General features: G+C 44.3%; 5 protein-coding genes across 5 annotated transcripts; 4 read left to right on the top strand and 1 right to left on the bottom strand.

Annotated features, from left to right (window-relative positions):
- Positions 1-889: 889 nt before the first annotated feature.
- On the bottom strand, positions 890-5,483 carry smc4 (condensin subunit SMC4; the record flags this gene model as incomplete). The annotated part of the gene is made up of 4 exons (XM_057212394.1): positions 890-985; positions 1,040-1,117; positions 1,175-1,927; positions 1,983-5,483. 4 exons carry the CDS (start codon positions 5,481-5,483, stop codon positions 890-892), a joined length of 4,428 nt encoding a protein of 1,475 aa, XP_057059257.1.
- A 447-nt stretch (positions 5,484-5,930) lies between these two features.
- N7495_009742 (ELYS family protein) lies at positions 5,931-6,964 on the top strand (the record flags this gene model as incomplete). The annotated part of the gene is made up of 3 exons (XM_057212393.1): positions 5,931-6,084; positions 6,144-6,373; positions 6,428-6,964. 3 exons carry the CDS (start codon positions 5,931-5,933, stop codon positions 6,962-6,964), a joined length of 921 nt encoding a protein of 306 aa, XP_057059256.1.
- A 447-nt stretch (positions 6,965-7,411) lies between these two features.
- Positions 7,412-9,196, top strand: N7495_009741 (FG-nucleoporin nup42; the record flags this gene model as incomplete). Its single annotated transcript, XM_057212392.1, has 4 exons — positions 7,412-7,457; positions 7,511-7,594; positions 7,776-7,824; positions 7,876-9,196. 4 exons carry the CDS (start codon positions 7,412-7,414, stop codon positions 9,194-9,196), a joined length of 1,500 nt encoding a protein of 499 aa, XP_057059255.1.
- Positions 9,197-9,640: 444 nt separating this feature from the next.
- N7495_009740 (uncharacterized protein) lies at positions 9,641-10,503 on the top strand (the record flags this gene model as incomplete). Its single annotated transcript, XM_057212391.1, has 4 exons — positions 9,641-9,656; positions 9,709-9,868; positions 10,240-10,339; positions 10,414-10,503. Coding segments are annotated over 3 exons (177 nt in total). The 3' UTR covers positions 10,241-10,339; positions 10,414-10,503.
- A 2,311-nt stretch (positions 10,504-12,814) lies between these two features.
- On the top strand, positions 12,815-13,975 carry N7495_009739 (uncharacterized protein; the record flags this gene model as incomplete). Its single annotated transcript, XM_057212390.1, has 1 exon — positions 12,815-13,975. The coding sequence occupies one exon, from the start codon at positions 12,815-12,817 to the stop codon at positions 13,973-13,975; it is 1,161 nt and encodes a 386-aa protein (XP_057059253.1).
- Between the last annotated feature and the right edge of the window lie 3,696 nt (positions 13,976-17,671).

Raw genomic sequence — 17,671 nt, 5'->3', positions numbered from 1 at the left:
TCCGAGCGTCAACCTCATAGGTGGAAGCTCAATCCTCCGTTCCTTGATCTTTTTCGCTATCTGAGTAGGTTCCCCGAATCTATTTTTGCATGCGGGGGAAGAGCCTTCTTTGCGACCCCTTTAGCTTTGTGGGGTTTGTATGTATGTATGTATGGAGATCTTATTTAGCGCTACAGGTTACTTCAGAGGTCTGATCGAGAGAAGAAGTCCTTAATTTGGGTGTATGACTGCTTAAGTATAGCTTGTTTCAAGTAAATCAACTCGTTAAGAGAGACGCCAGCAATTGAAGTGTCCCAAATCACCTCAAGGGCGGCTATATCACCCGGATCCAAGGTCTAGATGAAAGACCTGAAGGATATTTTCAACAAAACAGAAGGCCCTGATGTGGCCTGTCATGTCACTCTTGGCTCGTTCTGCAGAGTCCCAGAGTCCTCGAGAAACTAGACAGAATCATCATTTGATATCCTTGCTATCTCGGAGTAAGCTGCATTAGTCCATGGGACATTGATGATTGCCTCCGCTATCAAGTCCTAGTTTTATTTAGGTCTTTGAGTACTTTACTAAAAATTCAACAAAAAGATACCTGCAAGTCGGAAGCTACGAAAATGAAGCTTCGTGTTCTGGTATTAGAATGAAGAAGCTGTTTGATACGAGCTTTCTGGACGACTGGAAATTTCTGACCACATTGCCTCTTCAACTATGGTTGCTTTTACGAAGAATTTGAACTGAAGAATAAGCAGAAAAAATTCACTCAAATCCATAGTACTCCAAACCAATGATATCATAAGAAAGAGCACCCTTATCCAGCCAGGTAACCTATCCATGGATGCAGGAAAATAAAAAGACAGATCAACATAAACAAAAACATGATAATTTAACCACCTAGTTGTCATCGACTCTCAATATAGTCTTTATTCTCGATTGTAACACTCTTTGTCATATGATTTACCTTGTAGACACCAACAAGTCGAGATGCGAGTTCGAACTGTTTAATCTCGTTAGTTTGAATATTTTGAAGAGTCAAGAAAAGATAACTTACCATGTTGTTTCTCAAAGAGATAACAATGAATTGCGCATTTTTTGTTCGTTCCTTGATGTAAGATGCCACAATAGAGACCTGTTGCATGATAGTTAGTGAGTGACAAATAAAGAACTCAAGGGGATATAAACTTACATTACGGAAATCCAAGGCCGCATCAATCTCGTCCATGACGTAGAGCGGAGTTGGCTTGTAGTGGTGCAGGGCGAAAACAAGCGCCAAACTAGACAATGTCTTTTCACCACCAGATAAATTGCTAATGTTCTTCCAGCTCTTCTTTGGCGGCATGACAGAGAACAAAATACCCTCAGAGAATGGATCCAACGAGTCTACAAGCTCCAGTTCCGCGTTGCCACCCATGGTAATCATCTGGTACATCTCCTTCAGACGCAGAGAGATAATACTAAACCCTTCCATGAAGCCGTTCAAACGTGCAGAGCGGAGACCGTCGAGGCGAGACTTGGCGCTGTCACGAGTGGACAGAGCAGTAGTCAAATCTGCAGAGCGAGACTCATGTTCAGCAGAACGCCGGCGGTACTCCTCAATGACTGAAAGATCAACAGATGCTTGTGCTACTTTCTGCTCCAACTCGGAAATCTCTGACTTCAATTCAACCTTGTTCATGGCTGCTAGCTCGTCCCTGGTGAACGTCTGTAGTTCTGTAGGTTCTTGCTCCTCGCCCAGATCGCTTACTTTCTGCAAAGACAGTTTTGAAATCCTGTCCTCCCAGTGCTGACTCTTTTTCAGGCCCTCAGCAAGAGCCTTTTGGTTCTCCTCGAGTTTATTACGCAGTTCGATCTCACTAGCTCGGCTCTCATTGAGCTCTGCGGTTTTGTCATCAAGCTCTTGTTTCAGAGCCTTCAGCTCACCTCTCTTGGTCTCAAGAGCCTGGATATAAAGTTAATAAGAATTCCTCAGCTGTGGCCGATAATTAATGGCTTACCTCTTGCGCCTCGTCGGCCTTTTGTCTCCAACCAGATGCATCATTAGCTTGTTTTTCCACATCTTCTTCAATCTTTTGCAAGTCCGCCTCGATTTGACTCATATCCTTGTTGGATGTGTCGTAAGCCTTGGTATGCTTGATTATGAGCTTCTCGTTTTTCGATTTTTGCACCTCGGCGTTGGAGACCTCGTCGGCCAAGAGATTGATTTGCTCCTTCAGTCCATCAACCTTCGCTTTTTGCCCACGAAGGCGAACACCACCGACTTCCATGATTTTATTTTGAAGTGTCTGGATCTCTTCTTCGATGCCACTCTTCTGACCGTTGAGATCTTTGATCTCCTCGTTCAAGGATTCGATTTGCTGCTCGAGGGCAGCAGCCTGAGATGCATCAGATTTGGATGGCTTGTGCTCGGCACTGATCTCCTTCACCCGGCGCTGGGCATCGACAAGACTGCGCTTTGCACTGTCGATCTCAATCAAAATCTTTTGGATCTTAGTCTCAACACGAGGAATCTCCTCAGACTTCTCCCGCATCTGAGACTCCACATTTCGCTGTTTTTCTTGGAAGTGCTGAAATTTGCGCTCCAATTCCTCAAGGTCCGATTCAAGACGAGCCACCTGTTCCTTTGAGGTCTCAGCAACTTGCTTTGATGACATGCCACCTCGTGCGACGCGAGTACCACCGCCACTCATTGTTCCAGAAACATCGATCAACTGGCCATCCAATGTCACCACTCGCCAACGCCGAGCACCGTAGGCAATACGATTGGCTTGGTCTAGATCCTTGGCGACCAAGGTGTTTTGCAACACATTGTAAAAGGCGGGGGCGAACTTGGGATCCTTGGGCTTGATGAGATCGAAGAGACGTGGGACACTTTCAGGAGTGTATATAGTCGACATATCGCGACGAGCCAAGCGATCTAGGAGAATGAAGTTGGCACGACCAAGATTGTTTTTGCGCAAATAGTCGATACACTGCTGACCAATTTCCACACTTTCAACCACCATGTTCTCGAGAGCAGGACATGCAGTAGAGATTGCGACATCATACTTTTCATCGATCGTTCCGAGATTACCAAGACGACCATGGAATCCGTCGATACGACCAGATTCTTTGAGTCGCATCAATCCAGTCAACACACTCCCACGGTTCTGCGTGCTGGCCAAGCTTGAGCGAGCTTCATCGGCTTTTTGTCGAGCGTTGGAAACATGTGAACGAACATCGGGCTCTCTCGCAATGTACTTGCCCAGATCGTGTTTCAGTTTTTGGACTTCGGCCTCGAGGGTCTTTTTCTGAGCATGTCGCTCTTCAAGATCGGTTCCCTTGGTCTGCAAGGTCTCTTGAATAGTGGCAATTTTGTTATGCGCCTCCTCAAGTAAGACAGCGCCTGCATTGCTTCTCTCACGAAGGATATCAAGCTCACTCTGTGCAACAGCAACTGAGGATTGCTTCTTATTGATCTTCTCGTTCCAAGGCTCGAGTGACTTTTGTTTGGCTGCAATCTGGTCTGACATGCCCTGAGTTTTGCCTTTGAGACTTTCACGGATCGAGGTCAGCTCTTCCTCCTCCACTTTCATTTCCTTCTCTAGCTGATCAATTTCTTTGGTTTTCTTCTCGATGTCGTCGGTGTATTTCTCAACCAAACTCTGACACTCTGAGCCAGAAAGGCGACTCGTTTGAATAGTCTTGTCCAGCTTCTTCTGTTTGCCAAGCAAGAATTTCTTCTTCTCTTCGAACTTGACGGACTCTTTGTCGTACTTCGCCATCTCCTTGAGCAGCGATTTGCTTTCTCCTTCCATTGTCTCGAACTCATGAGCCCCACGCTTGTAGAATTTCTCAAGCTCCTTGATCCCAGATTCATTGCCTTGGTGCTTTTCCAGTTCCTGGTTCAGCTCTGCTGTCATCTGAATAATGGCATCCTCGGTAGCACGCATGTTATCCAGAGTTTCAGTGTTGTAGATCTGGAAGAGGGCAGATTGTTTTGAAGCAATCTCGTTCTCGTCCTGCAAGTACGCTAGTGCCTTGTTCTTCTTGTCTTCCAGGGCATTCCTCTCTTTCTCCACGTGCTGAACCCGATTGTTTTTCTCGACACAAACATCGTTCAGAGTTTCCACTTCGGTCGCTGCCTCGTCGATCGGTGTTTTGTATTTTGAAGTTCCTATAATGTCTTCGAGATATTCAAGAAGGCCATCGTCGTGTTCATTTGTGGCCTTGGCTTTCATCTGAGCAATAGATTCAACCTCTCCCTGAAGGATAAGAAATCGCTTGTGATCGAGATCGATTCCTTTCTCGCGGAGGAAGGCAGTCACGGTGGTGAAATTGGTCTCTTTCTTGTTCATGTAGTATTTGCTGCTGTTGTTCTTGAAAGCTCGCCGCGAAATAATCAGTTGAGAACCTGAGATCACCTCGTGACCACCCCCAGGAAGATCGAGGACTTGTTCGAAGTGCACCTGCACTTCACAGAAGGGGAGATCGGGGTATTGAGCAGACTTATGGATGAGTGCCGAGATCTTTCCCTGTCGCATCTTGCTAGCACGGAAACCGAAAACAAAAAGCAACGAATCAATCACGTTCGACTTTCCTGAGCCGTTAGGTCCGACAACAGATGAAAAAGAGGCATGAAAAGGTCCAACGGCTTGCTTTCCAGCATAACTTTTGAAGTTCTCTAAGATCAAATTTTGAATAATCATTCGTGGTTGGGGTTCTGTAGGTTCCTCGGGTGCGGGAACACCCAAATTTCTAGACTTCATCACAATATCCATTGGTTTTTCCAATACGGTTGAGTTTGGATTGATAATGGAAAATTCGGCCTTCGGTTCATCATGTTGCTTTGATGGGGACTGCGATTTGTTGATAGCAGACTCGGCAATATCGGCGAGAGGTGCGACACTATCCCGTCGAGTATGCGTTTGCTCTGGCGATGCAGATGACTCTGGAGTAGGAAGTGAGTCATTTGCCGCCTTAGAAGTGATTGAGCTACGACTCTTATTGGAATAGGACGTACTGTGTCTTTTTGTAGCCACCTTGTTCGAAGGGGAGTCAGGATCGGCTTCCACAGGCTCAACACTCTTTCTCTTAAGTGCAGCGGTCTGGGAAGGAGACTCGGGGTCAGCCTCAACAGATGCGACACTGGCAGAATCATCCGTCGCGTCGTCGTCATTCTCATCGGGCTGTTCTTTCTCGTCATTCTCGTCCGTATCGGTGACCTGCGAGGCATCCGATTCTTCAGCTATCGATGGTCGCGATTTGCGCGCTGGGCGCACTGTACTAGGCGTTTTGGGCTCTGGGATTTGGTGTGACGTGCGCCTTGCTTTCTTTGGAACTGGTGTATAGTCATCTTCGCCCTCGGTACTCTCATCATCATCATCATCGTCGTCATCGTGCGTCGAGGCTGAGGGTGTTACATTTCCAGAATCCTCCGAGTCGGAAGTATCTTCGACAGCGTAACTTCGGCGGGGAACCGAGCGACGTGAAAGCCTACCCTTTTCAAGTGAAGCCATTATGCGCAGATCGGGAGGGGCGCCTACTTCATAGGCGCGAGGGGTGTTGATGCAATAAAAGAGGAGCTGTAGTGGCGGAGAAAGTGGGTTGTTTACGTTGTTCCCTAAAAAGGAAAGGCGCCCTTTTGTGCCATAACAGAAGCCTCACCGCCCAGTATCATTATTACTACGAAGGATTGATTTGTTAGGCTTAGGCTTTTTATGTTGGTCATTTTGCTGAAATTTATAAATTATATTTAAAAAACTGATAATTTCCCGACTTTCCGACTAATTAATGATCTTAAGCAATTCTTCAGTTGTTTGGCCGAGGGGTAAGATCAGCATTGGCAAAAAATAGAATGACAAATCCTATAACTGATGCGCTAATCCTATTTGGGTGGACGTTCGCGGTAATAATCCCTTCACTAAGTCTTTAGATTTGAACAGCATTCACTTTGATATCTCAAAATGGCCCAGTGGGGAAATTTCGACCATGTCTTCAGCTTCAATAAGAAGTACTCATACGATGCCAGAGTCTTTGAGGAGATCATCTCCAACCGCAAGATACTGGAGAACCAGCTCTTTGCTGATCGGTTACTAGACCTTTTAGGAGTTACTGGAGGTACGTATTTGATATCACTCCCTTTGAGGTGATTTGTAGCTTACCATCACTATCTTTAGTAAACACTACGTATCCCCCTAAGACCAATTCAGACTTGCGATCGCTGGTCGATCACATAGTCTCATCTGAACTTGACGATCATCACAAACAAGCCTTGATCTACTACATCCTCAAGGACTGTCGCAATGCGCCGGACGCAGCGTCACAGTTTGCGCGATCATGCTACTTGCCTGAGAAATACCGGCTATTCATAGAGGGTCTCTGGAACCTGGATCACCTTCAGCTCAAGGTAGTTTGACTTTTATCTTCGAAATGAGGTTTCTTCTAATCACTTCGCTCTTAGCGCGCACTCGACTACCTATCCGAACCGTCTCTCATTCCTACATTCCCTGATGAGATTTTATATGTCCTCACCATTCCTCAGATTCCACATAGAAGTGACAGCTTCGCCATCACCTATTACCTCACTGCTGCTCCACCGCTTGCAACTGAAAAAGTCCGCCAATCATATTTCGAGATATTGTGTCGCTCGAGCATTACCGAGGCATTTTACTTCACTCGTAAACATGACGGATACAATCGCGATCGCCTGTTTGTACAACTAGTCGAATTTGTTCACAAGACACCAGCTGGGCAAACACGGAGCAAGCGCGCAATGGAGTTTGTCGGACTGCCATTAGATGAAGATGAGGAAACAAGATTGGAAGAGACACTACTTGATGGAAGTGTGAGCACTCTGCCTGGTGCCAAGGACACTCTTATGATGCGAAGATTGGCAACTGGGCGATTGCAAGGCCTGGAATCTTTGGGTGGTAAAAAGGTGGATGGTCTCAATTGGGATGACCTCCGGGAAAGCATGAAACATTTTCAATCACTCTAGATGAAGCACATTTATTACAGTGCCTTGAATGTCTTCAAATTCACTTTGAATATAGCCTCAGTTTTACAAATCTAAAGAATCTAAGTTCTTCAGGAAAACGATAAGCACCGATAAGAACTGATAAAGACCTCGGGGCCGATAATGGATAAGAACGATAAGGACTGAGAGATCTCGGAAAATGAAGCTTCACTTCTTCGTAGTCGGTGGACAATGCCTTAAGCGAGCATCCCTTTGTTGCTATTAGTATCTGAACTTTAATATCCCTCTTTCATACTTCCCATGGACATATGATAAGATATCTAGGTACATTCGGTTGACCTCGGGCTCACGTGTACTTAGCATATCTCATTGTCTTCACGCGCCTTTATTCGAATACCGACTCAATAAAGTCCTGCGTTTAACGTCATACTGAGACAAACCAATATTAACGTCCATTTTATTGTCAAAATGGCAATCTGTACCTTCTTCCAGCAGGGACGCTGCAGATTTGGAGGTGTGTGGTTCTGGTGCAATCCTCAGGACAACTCTTAACTGATTTTTGAACAGAACGCTGCAAGTTTGAGCACCCTCGCCAAACATCTGCTACTTCACGGCCATCTGACAACAGATTTGCAACATTTGGAAGTGGAAGTAAGTGAAACTCTCCAATTGTAGCACTTTCCAAGGCTACCTCATCCTTTCTATTCTTCTCCACTCACTTCATTTTCATCTCTCACCTCAATCATGACTCGAATCAATTTACACACTAGCTCTCTACCTAAAATTTCATCGTCTCTAAGCACAGTCACTGATTTCATTAACATTGAAACAGATCAGCTAGGTGCCGGACCCAATAAGGGACTGAATCAACCTGCACCGGGGTAAGAAAGAAACCCACAATATGCACAATATTTACACTGACCTGGAAACAGCTTGAAAATAACCACAGATGATATCAAAAATGACTTGACTGTGGGTGTAGGCAGGCCAGACTGGGTTTTCTCTGCATATGCCCCAGCAAAAAATGCCCCCCGTCAGCTATTTGGGGGTCCTCAGCGCGAACAGAGCATGGAAGAGATGCGTCTCCTTCATTACCAAGCCGTTGCAGCAGGAAACTCACAGGCAGCTATACAGCAAGCTCAAACTCTATGGCAAGAATCAACTCAGCAGATGGATGCCGCGCTGAAGGACCTTAATGGTGCTGTTCGCTACGTTATTGACGGTGAAAAGGAACACCCTAATCGTATTGATATGACAGAGGGAAGCTCTGGTTCCCAGACACAGAACGTCTTTGCTCAAACTGCGACTCCTGCAGCAAGCAACGGTGCATTTGGTAGCCCTACTCCGGGTTGGGGTCAAGCTACGCAACCTGCACAAACACAGCCGGCGCCATTTGGACAATCTACACAGCCGACACCATTTGGACAATCTGTACAGCCGACACCATTTGGACAACCCTCGACACTAGGACAAGCAGTTGGTTTTGGACAACCTTCCACTCTTGGCTCAAATTCTACATTTGGTGGTGCACAAGGATCTTCTAGTGGGTTTAGCCAGTCTGGGTTTGCTCGAGCCATAAATAACCCCTCTCCTTTCGGTCAAGGTGGCATGCAAACCCAAACCCAAACCCAAACTCCATTTGGCCAAGTCAATCAGAACCCGAACAATGCTTCACCTTTTGGTCAGCCTGCCGCTCAGCCTAACCCCAGTCCCTTTGGTCAACCTTCTCAGAATGCGAATCCTTTCGGCCAGACTCAGCCCCAGCCAGCACAATCAAACTTCTTCAGCCAGCCAGCACCTGTGTCCAGCGGATTTGGTACAGTCCAATCAGCTACTCCATTTGGTCAGCCCGCTGCTCCCCAAGGCGTCCCAACCCCTCCAAATAATGCGGGCCCACAGGCGTGGGTTACTGCCAGCAACCCTAACGAACTGGCCCCTATTCCCAAGCTAGAAGGTGAAACACGCCGTGATCCTCACACAAACCGTCTCGTGCAATGGAAAGGGCGACCAGTGCAGTACCTCCACGAGCATCCCTGTTACCTTCATCCCCAGGACAACCAAACCTGGGTGCGGATCATTTTTCCAGAAGGACCACCGGACCCAGCCAGTCTGCGTGACTCTCAGGGAAAAGCGGAAGAGTACACCCCCGAAATCGAAGCCATGTACAAGTTCTTCCATGAAAACGGATATTGGCAGGATGGCATCATTCCATCGGTGCCACCCAAGGCGGAGTGGATTAGCTATAACTTTTAACTTCGAGGTATTGGAGCACGTGGCGCAGTTTATGGCTTTTGATCTATGATTTGATCTATTATTTTCTTTCTAGTTTTGGTGAGCATCATTGAATGATTGCTGGAGCGAAGCGCGGTATGAGCCCATCTGGCACCAAAATAATTTTACTATAAGTTTCAAGATTGCCAAGTATTCGCTATATGTTTAACTTGCGGGCTTGGAATGTATCCATTTGGTTCACATGTTTGTTCACCTATCTAGGTATCTACTGGTTGGGGTTATATTTCCAAAATCTTGACGTCAGATCGTACTTCATCGCCACCCAAAACACAGTATATAAACACAGTCACGCCACGCAAAGCACACAGATTCTACCTTTGAACATCTGATCCAAAAAATTACTTTCATCTATACCTTATACCTTGAAATCTGTAGGTAACTTGTCCATTCCATATATCAAACGAAATGTCTCAGCCTCAAGGTACGTGAAGTGTGGACGATCATCCATTGATCTTATGACTGACGTACTGTAGAATCGCAGAATCCACACCATAAAAGCTTCATGGAAAAGTTATTCACTCATCATGGCAGTCGCCACGAGGAAAATCACCAGGATGATACCGTGAAAGACGGGCCTGAGCCGGCACGCAACCCTGGGCACAAGGAAGGCGTGAAGGACAAGTATGAGAAGTGGTACGAGAAGAAGAAGGGGGGAAGAGCGAGGGGATATATACGCTAGGCTGATGTGAGCTGCTACTAAAGTCCTGAATGTCACCTAGGTAGTAGATTTCCTTTCTCAGTTCTTGGCTTTCCCCTTCTGTATATGGTGTGGTAACACTTGAAGATCACGTATCTTCGCAAGTCTCCCAAACATCTTTGGTATTAAATTTATCCAATCGCAAGCTTCTCTCCAAAAACTCTTTCACTGTTTCCACAAAATCCCGTGACCGGGGAACGTAATGTGTTCCAAAAAAAGAGTGCACAAGGGAAACTTTGCAAAATGATGCTAACCTCAGCGATTGGGAGGGTCCAATAATTGTATCTAAACTTCCGACGACATGTAGAGTCGGTGTCTCAATGCTGGGGCTATATATTGGAGAATACCAGGGGTTCTCTAGTTTGAAGCCGCTGCAAAAAATCGCAAACTTGAACGGATTATGTGTGGTCTGTAATGATGTCAAGCTATAGAGATTTTTCCAGGTATTGCATTTGGTTTTACGTTAAATTCAAATCCGCAGATTGATTCTCGTTTCTCCAGCAGCGATGATATGATTGCAGCGAGTGCAGCCCCAGTGGAGAATCCTACAACACCCACAAACGGACCATGACGCTCCAGTATTCTTCTGCTTGAGATCGCTGCTGTGCCCTCTCAATTTCAAATTTACTCACTCTTCTTAGATTGGTTGCAAGACTGGAGTGGCTCCATATCCATATCAGCCACTTTGACAAATCGATGTCGTAAAAGTTCACCCCATTGCGATAGTCTGTTGGAAAGGTATGATGAAAATTATGGTACCCTTCACCGCTAGCTAATATACCAAGAAGGATATTATTAACTGCAGTGTTTCTATCAGAATATGGCTTCGTTCCCGCCCACTCGGAATGAGCGAGTGAATTTACCAGATAAGTGACCTGCTGGTAAAGAAAAAGACGCAGGAATCCCGCATATAAAAGGCCTCCTTGTCAGTCGTTACATCCATAATGGGCAATAGTTGCGGGTAGACCAAAACAAGCGAGCAATGCGATCATCACGTAATACTGCTGTTGCCAGATCACCACGGGATCTTCTTCCAAATCAGATATATTCACTTTTCCCCATTTTTCTGGGGTGTGGCCTATGAGCCATCCCACATGGGCGAAGAAAAAGCCACGTCGAGCGTTGTATGGATCTTTGTCCGTATCTAGATACCAATGGTGGGCACGATGGTGCCTTGCCCACCATTTAATAGACCATTGGAGCTGGTCTGCCCCGAAAATTGCCAGAAACAGCCTGATTGGAAGGACAGTCATAGGATCGATGGGTCCACAGCCGATGATAACCTATTATACTTTTTCATTACACATTTGTGACGAAGATCAATAAATCTAGGAGCCTTACCAGCTGTGATGCCAAGACTACCCATCCAGTATAGCACGAAAGTCAACAAAGCTGTTTGGGATACCAATGGAACATATGGTATGTAAACAATCAGGATTCCTGGTAAGGCGAGATGAAAAACGAGATGAAATAAACTCACATTATGATAGTAATAAACAAGAGGGTGAGGAAGTGTAATTCTTCAATTTGGGGTCATTAATGAGGCTCATGATTCATGAACTGCAACTTGCAATATCAAGGACGGACTTTGTTTGATATATTTAAGACTCTGAAGAGGGTTATTCAAGTGCGTAGAATCTTGATTTGCAGACAATATGACTCAAATAAGTAGTCTGCGTAAGTAAGCCACGTGCTAATTTGTAGTTTGGTGATATTTTATCGGCCAAGATAGGCTAATTCGGTGTATATATCCATAATTTCTTTTGCCACTCAGTCAGGTGGTAAATCAGGCTAGCCCGGAATATGTATGAGATCTATCACAACACCATTTTCTGATCGTACTACGGTTTAAGTAATCTATGCGCAGATTTTTCATCAATAAAACCTTAATTTGATTGGCACGTTTATTTTTAAATCAATCAAAATTTAGTCCGCAACAAATAGCGAGCAAGTTGTAGTTTAAATGTACGTCGTAGGGTCAAAGGCATGGATCAGGTAAATGAATACTAGATTCCTAAATAGTTCTCTGTAATGATGTGACAGCCCAGTATATTCAGATGCTTGGGTCAGTCATATTAAGTAGGTATCTTAAATAATGTACAACGCAAGGAATGTCTGTTTGATTACGCGAATCTTGCTACCCTTATAGGTCCCCGAATCTTTATTCTTCTATTATTCCCGCGGGAAAACGCCTACATAGCCATACGCTACTGTTAAGCTGTATGAGTTTAATAGAGTACTGATTGATTGATTGAATCTTTATTCTTATTCACTAGGTGTTCAAAGAAAAAATCACTTTATGGGAGGAAATGGAATGGCCACCTTCCGCGTTTGGATGTATCATATCTCGTTCTGAAGGGGAGTTTGCTTTTGACAGAATCCACATCTAGATCCTCAATCTAGAATTTCAAGCCAGATACATGAATCACATTTGATTTGAGAAAACTCTAAAGTCAAATTTTTTGGAGAAAAATAACATGCCTAACGTGAGAGGATATTTGGGGGTGGAGCGAAAGTGGGTAATTGTTTCCTCAGCACTTTGAAGGTTATATAAGAAAGCGAAATAATACGTGTTTCGAGAATTTGCTAAATCTTGATACTTCGGCGTCAACTACTAGAGTGTCGATGAAATGTGGGAGTTCTATAACGGAAAAGTCGTCCTTATTACTGGAGGTTCGGGTTTCTTTGGCACCACTCTGGTATACAGAATTCTAAGAAAGGCTCCTGTTGCCCATATATTCTTGATTTGCAGAAGGGAGCTATCGTATGTATTCTATCTTCTTTATACCGATGATGATGGATGGAAATCTTACTTACATGGTGATTAAAGATACATCCGTGAAGTATGGAGTCAATGGCTATCAGAAGAGACAGTTCTTCAAATGACAGATCCAAAACGAGTCACAGTATTGAAGGGTGATATCACAAAGTCCGACTTCGGGCTTTCTTTATGCCATCTGAATACTTTAAGAAATGAAGTCCATATAATAGTACATAGCGCTTCTTCTATAAGCCTGGTGCATTCATTGGAAAGAATTACTCAAGATATCATAAGTCCTACCGAAGGGTTGGCTAATCTTGCACTGCAATTAGCAAACTTGGAGCGTTTTGTTTATGTTTCAACAGCATACACCAACACCCACCTGTACCATGAAACACCAACAGATGTTAGGGTGGATGAGAAAATATACCAGCTTTCCACCACTCCAGATGTACATCTAGAATGGAGGAAAGTGCAGGAGACCGGATCAAGTTTTGAGTATCTATCAAACAATTTTTCATGGGCATATGCATACGCAAAAAACCTGAGTGAGCGGCTTCTCTGTGACATCTTTTCTCGCAACAAGATATTCAACAAGCTCCTTATTTTGCGGCCACCAATCATCGGCTCGGCACAAAAGTTCCCGTACACAGGCTTCAGCTTTCCGCTTTCCAGTCCTATGACGATATTTACCGCAGTGACTGCATTATCGCCGTCTTTTACAGCTCGGGTTTCCACTCATTTCAAAAAACCCGAAACAGAGGCGACGAATGATGAAGTACCAGTAGATGTGGTTGTTGACCGCCTCCTAGCCCACTTAGCTTTTGGAACATCAGGCCCCGTCCATGCTGTCAGCGGAAGCCTTGCTCGCCGTGACCTTCAAGCTGTATGGAGCGATACATGTCAATTTCGGCGATGGCCATGGGTTCCACGCCTCGCATGGTTGGCAGATAATTGGCATTCAGAGAGACAGCATTTTATTGCTCGCCAATATGTGATTTTAGGAACCTCATTCTTGTTCTGTGACAGAAAAACCATTGCCTTAAGGGACAGCTCGAGCGATGATGACTTGCATGAGCTCGAATTATTCACGCTTCCCAATCCTTCACCTGCCGACCGCTCCTTAAAGCAGCACCAGATATGGTACTGTATGGATCGCTTTGGAAGAAGAAGTCTCCTGGCTCGGATTGTGACAAGAATTTTGTATCAGTCATACAAGCTCAAGGATTTCAAGGAGATCTTGGAGGAAAATTCATTTGATAAAAATGAAGAAAAATCTTGAGCGTGATATATCCTGAATTCACAATGGTATGGATGCATTCTATCTTCAAAATCGGCTCAGACCGACCAATCAGGACAAAATGAAACCGCATCGAACGTAATTAGAATATTTCAGGATATGCCTGCAAGAAAAATTACAAGGATGACTGGACGGAATGACAACAGCTTTGAGGGTAAATAGCTTCCTTTAAACATCAAACACGGCCTAGCCTTTGGGACAGACAAATGCTGACATCCAGAGGATTATGGTCACACCACCAAGTATGCGAATCCTGGCTTCGAAAGAACAGCTTTTCTCAAAATGATAATATGATGTCATTCAAAGCAAGACCGTGGATGTTGAAAGCTTGATCCAAGTGATACGTATACTTTTGAGACTGGATAGAGAATATGCTAAAAAAAAGTAGACTTCAGAATTAAACGCCCCTCGGACAAGCTTTGGTAACTATCTAATGTAAGGGGAAGTTCGAATCGAATCAGGGCAACCTGATGGAAAGAGCGGTGTGTTCAGAGTGCCTCAGGTCTAGATATTACTTGGAGAAACCTGAAGGCAAGTGCATCTTAACCAATAATAGAAGGATTTACGGTGTATTTCGAAGGTCAGCGATCGCACCTAGACATGAGATCGAGTACATGCAGCCATTTACGTCATAATAGTTTAATTGTGGATATATTATTTATTTTAAGAGTAATCTGAATCACGTTTGATCTCTTGGTATGTGCCTTCTACTTTACAGATGCCTTGATACTTTTCAATAATCAATGCTACTTTTTTTAAAAAAAACCGACAGACTTCCTATATAGTTGTCAGCTGCTATACAGGTAATTCTGCAACGTCAGTACTATCTGGAAACTTCAATATTCGACAAATAATTACTAGGTGATATCTGCCATTGATGGATGGGACGACACATATTAACCCTTTCTATAGTCTACAACAAAATATTTAGATGAAACTCAACCTATCCTTATTTAGCCAATGTTTTCGAACACCGGTCACTCTAATAAGATGATTGAAATTCGAAGAGATCACATTTTAATTATCAGATTTATGATAATTCCTATGTCTTTGGCAGCCACACTTTATTTCGGGGAGGTGACTTTTGCCACATACAGACGCAGAGTGATAGCATTCCTATTTGTTGTCTCCACAGCTGTATCATCACTTAGCTCACATTCATATGGTCACACTCAGCTGTCATATCTCCAGGGATTTCTGTCCGTTTGGTTGATCCTTTGGACAATAACTCTGCTTCTTATGTATGAACCACTATCAGACTTTCAGAGATTAATTCTGAAAGGCTCATCTGCAGATGACGATCACAAGCAGCAATATTCATGGGAGTCAATCCCTCCACCTTACACCGTTGCACGGATCTTCTGGGTCTTGGACCTTGTTCTGAGTTATCGCGGCATAGGTTGGAATTATCGAATTGATACATCTGAAGACCAGGCTGCAGCTTTAGAGACGCCTTCAAGATTTTGGAGAAGACAAAAGGATTCTTACTCTATGGGCTGGGACTTCAAGGCTCAAAAAAGAAAATTTCTCGCCTCTGAAGCGGCAAAAATCTTAAGGGATTACTTGTTGTTGCGCATCTGCGCCAGCCAATTGATGCATCATTCATACTTCGAACATTATGGGACCATGTTTCCTCAAGTTAAAATTTTCTTTACTATTATCTTCTCATTTTCAGACGCATACGCCTCTCTAGATATGTGCTTCGCAATATATGCGATTATAAGTGTCGGGATTTTTGGCTCAAGGTTGATAGGCACTTACGGAGAGCCGTGGATGCACCCGTCACTCTGGGGGAGCTTGAGTGACATATATATTCATGGGCTTTTGGGTAAGAGCATATCAATTAAGTCTGAATATAATGACTAATAGATAAAATACTTAGGATTTTGGGGATGCTTCTGGCACAACATGTTCAATGCCGGGCTTAAAATGCTTTCGATCTCAGCATTGAAATGGTGCTCTTTGAAGGATTTTCGGAAATATAGAGGTCTTCGTCTTTTGCTAACATTTTTGATATCAGGTGCAATGCCCGCCGGAGGATCTTTTGCTTTGCCAGGTGAAACCCATCCAATTTCTGGTGCGTTCATGTTCTTTGTAACCCAGATTATTGGTGTTGGAATTCAGATAGCAATGGACGCTCTAGTCAGCTCGGCTGGTGCAGCAGTTGGCGCAAAGAGACCATCCTGTACTTTGCTGCGTTTTGTGTTCGCCATGTGGTGGCTCTGTATGACCCTGCCCCTTCTTCTCGACGACTTTGCTGATGGTGGGTATTGGCTTGACTCAATATTTCTATAACGTTATGTTGGATTATCTGTGTTGGTACAATAGGGTGAGGTATCCGTCCAATCAGGACGGATATTCTCGCTCTTGATTGGACCAACCAGCCACAGAAGTGGGACAGTAAAATGTATTTAGTTTAGTTTGGATAGGCTTAAGATACTTCTTATCACTATTCATAACTGCAGTTCCATCATAAAAAAGTATATGCGACTAGTAAGAACACTCTGGACTACCGACAGTATCCGATCTTGAGGATGATGTCACAACACTAAGGTATTATTCATTCATATCCTCGAGTGAGAATAATACCTTCTTTACAATGCATCGTTTGGTGCAACTGGCTACACACGCATGGTTAAATCTTATGGCCAAAGAAACCAATGAAGGAATAAATTTATCAACACTTTTTAAAAAAAGTTTCCCACTGGGGAGTACAAGAACTGGGAGAAGTGCCGGGAGTTATTTCCTCATGTCAAGTCCGCAATATCTCAACGGCCAGCATCAGCCAGGTGTCGGCAAAGATGGGCTACATTGCTTTACAGAGGTGCATGGTATACATCTAGAATCGGTAATATCACAGATACAAGAGAAATGGCATCAAAATCAAGAGATCAGAGAGTGAGATTATTTAATGACGATGGGAATGAAGTCCTTGCTAGTACAAGTATGTTAGAAGAGTCATTCATACTTGAGGACGGGTGAGAGGAAGCCGATCGACTCGGGGTGCAGGTGACGGAGACTCGCAAGACCAAGCTCGGTGCGGATCATCCCGATACGCTGACCAGTATGGCCAATCTCGCTTTTACCTGGAAAACTTCCGTTCATGCTACCACGCACGGCCTTAATCGCAGCCAGCCTTCGTGATCAAGATCCATCTCTCAGTTTCTCATACCTTGGTACTGAGACTGGGAATGAAATACTTGCTTCACGCTTCAATGCTCGTTGACGGTAAATCAAAGTCTTGCTTCAAAACTACCAGCTCAAAATATCTTGCTATAGTTCGAAGCGGTGCCCTTGAAGCCACTGCACCCTCAAAACAACATGTAAGGTATGGTGCAGTTTGCAAAATCAGACATGCTGTTTTTTCCGCCATGGCCAGGTTCTGTTCCAATGATTCAATTTGTGTGCTGAATAAGCTTCGCTGGAGTTTGATCATTCCCATAAGAAGTTCCAGACGAAAGTACCAGAAAGTAACTGCATGTGCTGCCTTTTGAGTATTTTGGAAGCGAATCTGGTATGTTCCATCTGGGAATGAAGGTGTACAAACTGAGTCGACATCGATCATCTTACTTGGCATTGGGATATCGGAATGCCAATATAGGGGTCCTTGTTCGGAAGCTTTCCAGATGTTTTGCCACTCTTCCATTTGATCATAGACCGTCCAGTATTCGTCTAAAA

Source organism: Penicillium taxi (genome assembly GCF_028828555.1).
Source record: "Penicillium taxi strain IBT 34144 chromosome Unknown utg000006l_segment0_segment0, whole genome shotgun sequence".
NCBI classification, from domain to species: domain Eukaryota; kingdom Fungi; phylum Ascomycota; class Eurotiomycetes; order Eurotiales; family Aspergillaceae; genus Penicillium; species Penicillium taxi.
The sequence above is the reverse complement of the archived record's forward strand: the minus strand, read 5'-3'. Positions and strand labels throughout refer to the sequence as shown.